Here is a 12,784-nt window from a genome sequence, read left to right as displayed (position 1 = left end):
ATTTTCGCGTTAACGAAATGGAATTTTCGCGTTAACGAAATGTCACCGCGCACCATCGGGAGGCTGCCGCCACCCATCGACGGTACCCCTGCAGTCCAACGGTGACACCTCCGTATTATATTGGTGAGTTCCCTGAAAGGTTTTATTTTATTATCATTCAACCGTTTTAATATGTGCTCTTTATTATTATTGTTGTATTTTGAGTAGAGTTACAATGTCTGTCCGAAAACACATCCCAATAGTTTTTCTGCATCACATTAAACGGGAGGGAAACGCCATTCCAATTTACGAAAACTTCGCTTAACGCGTGTGGGGTTTTTTTGGCGAACGCATCCCTTTCGTTAACCGAGGTTCCACCTGCAAGGGTACCTCGCAATATGACGTCACGCCGCGAGCGCCGAGCCCATTGGCTGACGGCTGCTCCCGTGACCCCCGACGACTTCCGCATCTTCCAGTTTCAACATTTTGGGCGGGAAGCGGCCGTGGTGGGTCGCAATCTCCGCTCTCGCCTCTCCCCGCCCTTCTCCTCTCTCTCCTCTTCTCTCTCTCCTCTCCCGCATGGAGGAGGAAGGCTACGCTCGCGTGCCGCCGGGCGGCCTGCAGGAGAACTACCTGAGCCTGGACGACGTGCTCATGACGCACGGGAAGGTCCCGTGCCGGGTGGAAGTGGCGCTGCCGCGGCTCGGGTTCCTGGACAAGAGCAGCGACGACGCTGGCCTCCCCGCGGTGCGCACACCACGGGACGATGACATGAGCTGCCCTGCCACAGGACTGAGGCCCGATCCATAGCTCGCTACCCACTTCGTAGCGATAGCCCTATCCCGAACATCGGCGGCTATGTACGTGGTTTGTAATCTAGCAGCGTGCGTGAGCCAACAGCGCTAAGCGGAGGTGCAGCAGGTGGCAGAGCAAACTGTAGACAGGCTGCCCTCGCCTTACGCGTGGTCGGTTTTATGCGATGTGGCATATTTATGGCTGTGGTTTGAATTAACTCATGCGGCTATGCGGTCGGGGGTGGGACAACGCACCGTGCGTGTGCTGTGTGTGCGTGTACTGTGTGTACTGTGCGTGTACTGTGTGTACTGTGCGTGTACTGTGTGTGCGTGTAATGTGCGTGGCGTGTGCTTTGCGTGCGTCTACTGTGTGTGTACTGTGTGCGTGTACTTTGTGTGTACTGTGTGTGTGCGTGTAGTGTGCGTGCGTCTACTGTGTGTGTACTGTGTGTGTGCATGGGTGTACTGTGTGTGTACTGTGTGTACGGGGAGCGGTGATGGAGCGGTGAGCGCACTGCGCTACGGCCAGCACCAGTGACGATTATCTAAACCGGTACTGGGCCCCCTCCCCAAGGTCAACTCAGCCTCAAATGAGCACCTGGTGCGGTGTGTAAACATCGCCACTGGGAAAACGACGGCGACCGGCCGTGGTGGTGGCCACCCACCCCTTTCGTGTGCCGTGCCGGCCTTCATAGGTGCTCGCTGACCGCACTTGCCCCTACAGTCTGTAAAGGCTGTACGGGGGATCTTTGTTTTGTGTTGCTCACCCTTGGAACGCAACTGATAGCAACGAGATGAAATCACTCCGGCGACCTTTGGATGCGCTTCCCATTAAACTTGGGCAGCATCCCGGTGGCGGGAGGCCACAGGGTCCCATTGTGCCTCCCCCGACGTCGAAGGCGCGCGATGTTAACCGCGGCGCCGTCTCGGCGCGCACAGGGCAAGCAGATGGAGCTGCCGCTGTGGATGGCCAAGGGGCTGAGCGACCGGCGGCGCGTCGTGTCCGTGGAGACGCCGCGTGGGTACCGCCAGGGTTGGCGCACCGTCCTGGGCGCAGACCCGGGCGTCGTGGACCTGCACAAGATGGGGCCCTACTACTACGCGCTGGGCACGCAGCTGCTGCACTTCGAGAGCCCCGAGAGCGGGGAGATCGCCCAGGCGCTGCTGCAGGTGTTGTTGTGCGTGTTGTTGTGGGTGCTGCGTGCACACCGGGGGTCTCCGTGTTGTTGTGGGTAGTGGGGAGCGGTGGGATAGCGGTTAGCGTGCTGCGCTACGAACCTGGCGAGCCGGGTTCGATCCCCGCTCACGGCCAACACCCAGTGACGATTATCTGAACCGGTCCTGGGCCTTCCCTAGGTCGACTCAGCCTCAAATGAGTACCTGGTGCAATGTGTAAACATCGCCACTGCTGAGACAAAGGCGGCCGGGCGTGGTGTTGGCCACCCACCTCGTGTGCCGTGCTGGCCTTCATCGGTGCTCGCTAACAGCATTTGCCCCTACAGTCTGTTCAGGCTATACAGGGGATCTTTGTTGTGGGTTCTTCGTGCACACGGGGGTCTCCGTGTTGTTGACCACGCTCCAGCACAGTGTTCTTCGCAAATGGCCCTTGCAATGCAGAACACTGCAACAGCATATCTTCAGCCACATTGGTTCAACACAGGCAAACTCTGAACCAGTTTCAATATTCATTGTCTCGTCAAGCTTGCTTGAACCGTTGCTGGTGACCTTTTAGGTGAGATGGCCAAACATCCAAATATAGGACGACAGAGCTTGGGCGAATGTGGGTGTTGGTTTTGTCCACCTTTTATGCCTTTACCCACGCTTCTGCAAAAGCTGTGCGCTTTACAAATTCTACGGAGATAGTTTTTGCACCATTTTATCGACAAGTTTCTTTCCCGAAGAGCGTAAATTTTAGACTGATTCCATCTATCGTGATATCAGCCTCTACAGTTGGACCATAGCAAACGTTGGCCTCTGACTCATTTCTCGTTTTTCACGTGGCACAACAGATATTAAAATATGCAAACAAATAATTGTGTTAACTGAATGTACATGTAAACATATGTTCTTGCACGAATATTACACATTGACTACCCAACATCAATTACCCAACTCAAATGCCAGCGTTTATATAATAAAAATGTCTCGCAAAATGTGAAGTGGAAGTGATGTCATACAGTTGGAAATAACATCGTCCTAATTTGACTGCCATATTTCTAAACTGATATTTGAGTTGGGGGGGGGATAAAAATTGTCCAGTTAATGATTAATGCAACGACGTGTCTCCACTCCGCCAGGCATTCTCCGGGCGTTTCCGCCGCGTAATGGACGCGTGTCAGAACGCGTTTGACGAGGACACGTCGGCGCTGACGGCGCCGCTGGACGTGAGCGAGCGCGCGCTGTTCCGCCGTGGCCAGCGCAGCCTGGAGGCCCTGGCGGCGTGGGAGCAGGGCCGTGCCTCGCAGCTCACCGCCTCGGCCATCGTCAGCAACATGAGGAAGCGCAAGCTCGCCGACCTTGACAGGATGTGAAGGCGCTATGCCTTACCGTGCCCCCGACGTGCGTGTATCGTTTGCGATACAAAAAACGGTTAGAGTTGCAGGCCAAAGTGCCGCTTTACAGTGTTTAGTGACACCATTGGTGATGTCATTCCCATTTTTGTCTTATCCTCAGTTTTATCTGAATTGTGCTATCAGTGTCATGCCATGAGATCAAAAATTAATTCGGGGCTTTCGCAAAGCAGTGCGACCCCCCCACCAACCACCGCCAATGTTTGAGAATAGCCCACGTGAGCAGAGATCAGAGCTCCCTCTCAGATCCCTTCAAGTGGCTTCCGGTCCACACAGTAGGGAGCAACATTTATATGTTGATTCAAGGGCGGCAGCTCCAATGCACGATCGATGCGGAGGCTATAGCGCTGGAAATTAAACTTACGTGGCCGTGACTTAAAAAGCCTTTTTGCCGCTCCCCCCATGAATTAAGTTTAGAAGTTGAGTTCGAGCCGCGATATACAGCCTGGCTATGTATCTAGTCAGGCGGTGGTGGCTATGCACACCTATGATCCAGCACTGGAGGCAAGGGTTGGTGGATTGCACAAATATTGCGAAATTTCTCCCGTAGGCGTTGAGGTGCCATTCCCTGACTTGGTACAGAGATGGCATTGCGTAATATAATCTGTTCCTTCTGTAAGGGATTGAGTGTTGCCCCCCCTCCCCCTTGCATGTGTGGGTTTTCTTCAGATGACAAACAGTTCATACATTCTAATCGGGATGCCCTCTTGCTCCTGGACTATTCAACATATTATAATAGTCTGAGATGCCTTCAATCATGCTACGATTGTTCCAATGGGAAGGCGATCGTTACGCTGGGAAAGGGGTGGCTCCCTACTGATCCACCGTATTTTATGTATGTCGATGATCTTCTAATTGCGACTCTGCAGGAAGTTGGATACTGCTGCCAAGGCTGGTGTGGCGTTAGCCACGATAAGGTTGGGCCCGACCATAAACCCAACCAAAAGTGTATATAACCTAAACTGGGTTTTTATTAGAATTCCAACCTTTTTTCTGGTCATTCCTGAATATTTGTGACCACACTGCGATTTTGTTCTAACATTCATATGCAGTCCTCCCCGTTACATTTAAAATGCACTATCTAGGTCTCTACGTTTTTCCTTCTATATTGTTCTAATCACACCAAGCTTGGGTGTCCAAATTACTTTGCTTTCTGTCTATAATTGTCTGACTAGTCTAGCTTTTTCACATCTCACAGTACACTTAAGTAAGTTTTTCTGTCCACAGGACATGTAAAATTCTTCTCCACAGCAGCGTAGTTCACAAGCTGTGATCTTCCGCCTACGTGTATTCATTACCCGAGTTTCACATACATTCCAATTGGAAATTTGTGGCTCTGATGATAATTGTCTTTGAAATGCTTGTTCATTGCATGGATTAGTCATTTTCAATTTGTAAGCATATTTAGTAACAACACCACGAAGTAATATGAATGTGTTTAATACAAACTAGATTCGAAGCTTTCGTGACTGCAGTAATTACTCTTTGGTTCTTTCGGTAAAGTTACGTAGAAAATAAAATCAAGTAATAATAGAATACGAAGTTTCGGTTGCAACACAAGCAGCCATCATCTCTGCCCCGGCCCCTCCCCCCTCTCCCCCCTCTATTTAAGGTGTCAGCACAGATAAGTTGTCTTGTCTTGATGTGTCTCGCTCGGTGTGTCTCTGCATGTGTCTGCCTATGTTGTTTCCGTGTCTGTGTTTTACCATTGGCTGCTTGTGTTGCAACCGAAACGTCGTATTCTATTATTTTATTTTCTACGTGACTTTACCGAAAGAACCAAAGAGTGTTTATTACAATATAATAAATGAGTGATTAAATCCATTGTGGCTTGACATTTTATTCTGTTCAATGTGGGTGGCTCAAACGTTGTGTTATAATAAAAAACTGCATTTCCAATACATTTGTAAACATTTTAATAAGGGCTACTTGGTAAGAATTGTTTGGAAAATTGATGGCTAAAAATATAAGTCCTTCACATTGACAAATAAATGCAACCTTTTTAAAATACATGACGGATCATCCAAGTATACTCAGGAACAAACTAAAAACCACATGTAAATGACTGGAAACGGTAATGTTGAAAGAGATAATTTTGTACAGTATTGGAATAGGTAAAGTTACTCAAATTACATTAATGTATTGTATGAATGATCAACTTTGTTTGTCCTCAATGGAAACAGTCTATGACATTCATGCATTCACTGTGGGGTAACTTGCATAGAATCATACCGGAGGCCTTAAACCTCAAATCTCGCATTCAGGCAAGTGATGTTTGCATACAGTAATGGTACAATGCTGACTTATTTTAAGTTTAATCATGATTATTTGTATACTATATATAAAAATTATTGGAGGGATCGGTCGCATCAAAAGTACATGTTGCGAATAAAAAATATACTTCGTAATTGAAGGAGTAAAAATTACCAAAACCTGAACCCATGGGTAAAAAAGGCATAAAAATACAATTCATCCCCAAATGTGTAAAATTTGCAAAAAATCTAACATCTAAGACAAAACTGGCAATTATTGCTACAAATCTTTATATCATTTGTAAAGTGTACCAGTTTGTAAAACTAAATAAATTTGGCATAGGGCTGGAAGAATACAGTGCTCAACTTGCAATCAAATTGTTGCAAGTTAAAATTTTGGTCAAGTGTCAACTCAGTCCATCATACCTCTGGGGTTGACAAATTTTAGAACAATTTTGTGCTAAGTGAACAAAGTTTGTCCAATGATTGGCCCCTACAAAAGGAAAGTGACATCCTGCCCTGTCTCAATGCACCACACCTGGCTGAGCACGCAACAAAATTGGATATTAAACAAAATATTACATTTTCTATGGTACCGCAATAGGAAGTTTCTAATGTTTGGAGCATGATGAGGCTACAATTTTGATGCAGAATTTCAAATAAACTTCGTAGGCAAGATGCGGGGGGGGGGGGGGAACAATTCATAGATTAAGGTGCAAAACCTCACTGAGTCTTAAGACGTTTTCAGGGAGGTGTTTTGATCAAGAATGCTTACGGAACGGTAGGAAAATGTGGAATACTGCATTGCTCAAAGACCTCCACTGTTCATCGGCTTCCTACACTTACGAACGCTTCATCCCCATCAGTCTATTCGTGGCTCACACTCCTCGTGATCCACCAACTATATTCTGATATCGCCGTAAAAAAGTCTGCCAACACACCCATTGCCAAATACAGTTTGGACTTGGACGCTTTCAGATCTAACATACATGAACATCTTTGACCAAATTACATGGAATAAACCTGATCTCGGAAACTAAGCAGGCTTGAGCCTGGACTGCTTGGCTGCGGGGCTAGATCTAGTGGGCAGCATTTGGCAGTGCAGCAAAATTGTACTTTACCAAGGTGCCATTATGGTGAAGTATGATCAAGTGGCCCCCTATAATCCACACTACGTAGGGAGGCCCTCAACCAGCAGTGGCCTGACGAAGGGACTGTCTGTACAAGTACATACATTAACTGTTGCACACTTAATGCTTGAACGCATGTTAGATTCATTGAAAAACTGTTCGAAGTCTTTTACAAACAAATCGGCAATACCCATGCAAAATGTCGCAGAAACCTGTAGGGTAACATTTTACCAATGCATTGGCGAATTCTTCCAAGAAACATTACGCAACCTTCACACCGAATGGTTACATCATGGCTCCGTCCTCTTATAAATACATTCGGTTTTGCATGAAACCCAAAATAAACCCATAAAAATATACTCGGGGGTGTGGGAGCCACCAGGATCCAACTCCAACGGGTCCCAGGGAATTATATAATGCACAATGAAATACTCCCATTATCTTAAAATGCTGTTACTCGCTGCAGCTAATGCACCAGTTTTAAGTGGTGAGGATATTACTGTCAGTTATCTAAATAAGCCAATTAAAATAAAACATTATTGGGCATTTACTTTCAATAATTTCTTATTATTCCCAACCCTGCCTGTAAGAGGACACAAGGATTTTGTCTCATCCAATGGTGCTGTTGAAAAGACCCTTTGCCCAAGAAGTGAGTCGACTTCATTCAATCATGAGGTTGTGCTGGCTCAGCTTTTGATATGGCAGTGGGTAAGAGGTACAAGAGCCTTGGCAGTGCAGACATCGCAACCCAGCCCTTTTAAATGCCGAGCAGACATTCTACGACATTGCACAGCTGCTCATCCACGAGAGCCTTTACGAGACGGCTCAAGGTGGCTCGCTTTCCCTCGCTCTGCATGAACTTTCTCAGCATCTGGAAGGCCTGCTCGTAGACAATGTTGTATTCATGAGCGATGTTTTCGATGGTCGGGTCCTCCAGGCCCTTGCACGTTCTCATCAGCTGCCGAGCCACAGGCTTCCAACCGTTGCCCACTTTTTTTGCGAAGTTATTGTGATCGTCTGCGGAGATTTGCCGGTCGTCTGTGCAACACACAATCATGCAAAAATCGCGCCTATTTGCACGGTCAATTCAATTACATCGTTGGGATTTCAGCAAAGACAGTGATGCGAGCAATTGCTTGCTAATGCCGCTGCTCGCAGATGGGCCTCCACAACAGGCAGTGGATTGACATCGGGCTGTAAAATATTATTTATATAATTATTTTTTATGTGGAACTCATGTTTTGTTGCCATCATGCTAGGACCTGCATCGAAAAGAGATGTGAACCTCAAGAATGTTTCCTAATGAACGAACTAGTGATGATAATATGAATGTAACTGCATCTCAAGAGGCTGTAGACAATGGGAGACAAGCTTGGAGTAGAGGTGATTATTGGAGAGGGTGGGGGTGGCGGTGTGATGGGAGTGGGACTGGCCAGTCAACACAACCGAGGTCAGTGGGGTTAACATTGAGTGGGTGTGACCAAGACACAGGTTCATCAGACGAATAGGGCCCAGGGCAGCCAATGGGTTGAGTAACAAGCACCACTTCTCCACTGGCTCAACCACGCCAAGCCAGCATGGAAAACCTCACGGTATGGGTGGTTTCCCACCGGCTAATTGCTCTACCGAGTTGGAACTAAACCGTGACACTCTGGCCTCACAAGTAATCTAAATCTGGTTCAGGGCCAAGCAGGGCCAGCGGCTGGGCTAACGATGCTTCATTTCACGTGACATCAGGCAGTACACTGTGTCCTCACAGTCATAGAGTGCATCACTTAATTCACAATTTTCTTTTAGTTTTGAATCTCAGTGTATTACCACCGATAGAAGTCTAGTCAATGTTAGCCTCCCTTTCATTGGCATGAATTCTTAGTTTTGGTCACAAACTCTAATATTTGTACAAAAATTTCACTCACCATATAGTATTTCTTGGAAAAGAAACGTGTTCTCTGGAATGACCATTGGAGCGCTCAGACATGCATCATGAGTTGGAATGGCCGGTTGAGTACAAGCTTGCGGTGACGAATCCACATTGCTGGCTGACCGATTGCCCCCCAGTTGACAAGATGAACTCGGGCCAGCATTAGAATTTACAAGGTCACCTCCACTCGCATCCCTAGGGTTCAAATTCAGTATCGACAAATCCTGTTGCATTCTTTCCATCTCGTCATCCTGCAAGGCCGTGGGCTGTGGAGGGAAGCAGAACAAGCCAGTTGACACTGCATTCACCACCAGCATGCCCTCAGTGTGCCCTGGCAACCAGCTGACACGTGTCTAAGGAACTGCCATTAAAGCAGAGCACCAAAGGAGAAGAGAAAGATGGAAATGTGTTGGGTTAAATGTAAGACAATTTTAAAATGGTGGCTTTTGTCGTCATTGGAGACCAGATTTTTTTGTTTTTTGTCAACTATGACTATGGGTTGACTAAAATAATTAAGCGTGATAATGACTACGACTACCCACCAGAGATGAAAGCAGGGCTGGACTATGATGGGATGAAATTAACTGGCCTGAATGAAGACGTAGACAAATGATAATCAAGTCATGTTATTGGAGACCACAGTGCACCAAACAAGACCAAAACTGTTAATTGGCTATATATACATTTTTAAAGATTTACCAAGTTCAATGAATGGCCGACCTATAATATTGAGGGGGAGGAAAAATAACACGCCCCCTCACACAAATTTTTATAACTAATAGTGGATTAAACTATTGACTGCTTTAGTCATCTCGAATAAGACATTTACTGAACGAAATACACAAATTGCATGTAGTCGTCAACTAAGCTACGATTAAACAAAGAATCCTACACTTGTCTCTTTCTGCCCCTCCCCTTACCCCCCAACACCAATCTACGGCCATGCACTCAGCCACCTCAATTCCTGACAATCCTGCGTACCACCATGATCGCAGCAGCGGCTCACCTCATTTTGGCCGATGAGACAGAGCCATTTGCTCAAATGGAAGTCGCGCTTGTCGAGGACTTGATCTCGCACCTGGAGGGAGATGGTGTATCTGTCTTGATGGTTTGATGCGGGGCCTCGATTCAGCTGTAACTCCATGTCCCCATTCATGTAGTGATTCAGAAACACTGAGCACGACGTCCTGCTGTCAAACCGCAGGTCCACGCCAAACAGCGTGCTGTGTACCTTCAAGATGACCGGATGATCATCACCGTCTCCTGCAGAGACACGTCACGTCAAAGCGTCTTCACACTTAAACGAGCAAACGGGCCAACGCTCACCCACGCTGGCTGCCACAATGACCAGAAACTCCACATTCCCTTAATATACACCAGTATATCCATAGGACAGGAGCAGGAAACCTTTACCCTTGCTGCGGGACAAATAGGACTTTCAAACATTTTTGGGCAGGCCACAATGCAGGAAGCCCATACAGTCACAGAAGTGAATGCGTGTGGTAAAATAGAAACGCAGTCATTCCAGATAAACAAATATATCTCCCTCTAGTACCGGATTAGTTCAACTAAGATGTTTGCAGTGATGGATAAATGATCGGTTACGGGACGTTCTGAAGATGTGTGTCTCATGCGGCCGGAGACTGAGCGCAAGTGAATGGGGACGACAGGGGTGACGGCCAAGGAACAATAAAGTTATTTCACCTTTGATGGCATCGTAGATGAGTTGGTGAAGTTGTTTCTTGTCTTCATGATTCTCTGTCCATAGCTTTTGGAGGTCCTTTACCCCGTGAAAAATCCGAAGCGTAACCTGGCCTTTGAAGTCTTGCGTCATTTTCAAGGGGCCGCCTTCCGTGTCAACCAGCGCCACTGTAAATGAGGAACAGAAATAATAATTCATGACCCACGTTTACCTGTTACCAAAATATGTATCTAATGTAATAAAATAAATGTTAAGTAATATTAGGGGCACATGGTCAGAGTGAGGCACATTCGGGAATCGTTTGGCTCTGTATAATTATACGAGGCTATCATTGCCCCAAGGATTCTGACGAGAGATTTTCATCACTAACACTAATATAGAAGGAACATACAGAATTGGCGACGTTACTGGTAATGGTCCTCTTTTTCTCTTCGGCGCTTCGTAACCAAGGCGATGGATCTTAACCGAAACGTCAACAATTACGCGAGTTCTCTTTCACACGGAATGTGTTGAATCATTCGTTTATGCCGTGATCACCGCTCCCAATGCATCATCAGCAGCAGTAACAAGACAACATGCCATTGTTCGGGAATTCTTTGAGGGTCCGTAAATTATTCTCAGGGGCTCGTAGAGCCATTTTAAATTAAGAATCAATTAACATTAATATATTATCCATTTACTATTTAAACACTTTTTTTTGCCAATTCCGGAAACGTATGTACAATACGATTACTGTTGTAACATAATGCATACGGGCGTCTTCACGGCGGCGTATGGATAAACTGATAGTTTGATGGATACACTGGAAGTTTATACATCAAACTATCACTTTGTAAGTTTATCCATCAGCATCATCAAGCCGTGGTCTATGAAGGCCCCCCCCTCATCTCTCTCCCCCCATCTCTCTCCCCCATCTCTCTCCCCCCATCTCTCTCCCCCCATCTCTCTCCCCCCATCTCTCTCCCCCCATCTCTCTCCCCCCATCTCTCTCCCCCCATCTCTCTCCCCCCATCTCTCTCCCCCCATCTCTCTCCCCCCATCTCCCCATCTCCCCATCTCCCTCCCCCCATCTCCCCATCTCCCCATCTCCCCATCTCCCTCCCCCCATCTCCCCATCTCCCTCCCCCCATCTCCCCATCTCCCTCCCCCCATCTCCCCATCTCCCCATCTCCCCATCTCCCTCCCCCCATCTCCCTCCCCCCATCTCCCCATCTCCCTCCCCCCATCTCCCCATCTCCCTCCCCCCATCTCCCCATCTCCCCATCTCCCTCCCCCCATCTCCCCATCTCCCTCCCCCCATCTCCCTCCCCCCATCTCCACATCCCCCTCCCCCCATCTCCCTCCCCCCATCTCCACATCCCCCTCCCCCCATCTCCCTCCATCTCCCCCCCCCCATCTCCCTCCCCCCATCTCCACATCTCCCTCCCCCCATCTCCCCATCTCCCTCCCCCCATCTCCCCATCTCCCTCCCCCCATCTCCCCATCTCCCCATCTCCCCATCTCCCTCCCCCCATCTCCCTCCCCCCATCTCCCCATCTCCCTCCCCCCATCTCCCCATCTCCCCATCTCCCTCCCCCCATCTCCCCATCTCCCTCCCCCCATCTCCCTCCCCCCATCTCCCTCCCCTCATCTCCACATCCCCCTCCCCCATCTCCCTCTTCTCTCCCCCCCCATCTCCCTCCCCCATCTCCCTCATCTCCCCCCCCCCATCTCCCTCATCTCCCCCCCCCATCTCCCTCATCTCCCCCCCCATCTCCCTCATCTCCCCCCCCATCTCCCTCATCTCCCCCCTCCCCCCATCTCCCTCATCTCCCCCCTCCCCCCATCTCCCTCCCCCCATCACCACCACACAAACCCAATCGATCGCCTTCCCACCACGGCCACCACCACCACCACGTCTCGTGGCCAAAGTCGCGAGTCCCACAGCAGCGCCGTGACCCGCGAGTGGCCGCCGCGTCGCGCCTCTGAATGTGATCCGCCCGGCGACTCACCTCCAGCACCCGTCGACCACAGGAGGAGCGACTTCCTCCGCGTTGTCGTGCCTCAGTGCGCACGCGCACTGCGCGCGCACTACTTCCTCCATACCCATCCACAAAGACAAAAGCCCCCCGTGTAGCCTCAACAGACCGTAGGGGCAAGTGCTGTTTGCGAGCACCTGTAAAGGCCGGCACGGCACATGGTGGCCAACACCACGCCCGGCTGCCTTTGGCCTTGTTTGTTTGTTGTAGTACGGAGTTAAACCGATGGCCTTAATCTAAGTTGTCTTGTGGTTGTTTGACTTGCATCCCACTGGGATTTTTGCACACAGCGTGGTGTACGGTGCTTTTTCTGCAATATTTTGCCGGATTTTCTTGGATTTTCTGTTTGCATATAGTCACTTACTCACTTTAAGATGTTTTCTTGTTCATGTTTTTGTTTGTTGCGGTTGCACCCGAT

The 12,784-nt window shown here is 48.6% G+C and overlaps 2 protein-coding genes across 4 annotated transcripts; one reads left to right on the top strand and one right to left on the bottom strand.

The window, feature by feature from the left end:
- The first annotated feature begins 476 nt into the window (after positions 1 to 476).
- Positions 477 to 5,161, top strand: GINS3 (GINS complex subunit 3). Its single transcript, XM_078879397.1, has 3 exons — positions 477 to 726; positions 1,713 to 1,943; positions 3,071 to 5,161. Exons 1-3 carry the CDS (start codon positions 559 to 561, stop codon positions 3,302 to 3,304), a joined length of 633 nt encoding a protein of 210 aa, XP_078735523.1. The 5' UTR covers positions 477 to 558; the 3' UTR covers positions 3,305 to 5,161.
- An 81-nt stretch (positions 5,162 to 5,242) lies between these two features.
- TRADD (TNFRSF1A associated via death domain) lies at positions 5,243 to 12,426 on the bottom strand. 3 transcript variants are annotated; one of them, XM_078879519.1, is made up of 5 exons: positions 12,340 to 12,426; positions 10,351 to 10,515; positions 9,653 to 9,909; positions 8,642 to 8,912; positions 5,243 to 7,763 (listed from the first exon to the last, which is right to left on the bottom strand). In XM_078879519.1, the coding sequence occupies exons 2-5, from the start codon at positions 10,478 to 10,480 to the stop codon at positions 7,483 to 7,485; spliced, it is 939 nt and encodes a 312-aa protein (XP_078735645.1). In that variant the 5' UTR covers positions 10,481 to 10,515; positions 12,340 to 12,426; the 3' UTR covers positions 5,243 to 7,482. The 3 variants fall into 3 exon arrangements, with proteins under 3 accessions (XP_078735645.1, XP_078735644.1, XP_078735646.1); XM_078879518.1 differs by lacking the exon at positions 12,340 to 12,426 and adding an exon at positions 12,204 to 12,303; XM_078879520.1 differs by lacking the exon at positions 12,340 to 12,426 and adding an exon at positions 12,224 to 12,228.
- Between the last annotated feature and the right edge of the window lie 358 nt (positions 12,427 to 12,784).

This window comes from Lampetra fluviatilis, chromosome 54 (assembly GCF_964198595.1).
Source record: "Lampetra fluviatilis chromosome 54, kcLamFluv1.1, whole genome shotgun sequence".
Classification (NCBI taxonomy): domain Eukaryota; kingdom Metazoa; phylum Chordata; class Hyperoartia; order Petromyzontiformes; family Petromyzontidae; genus Lampetra; species Lampetra fluviatilis.
This window is presented reverse-complemented; position numbering and strand designations above follow the sequence as displayed.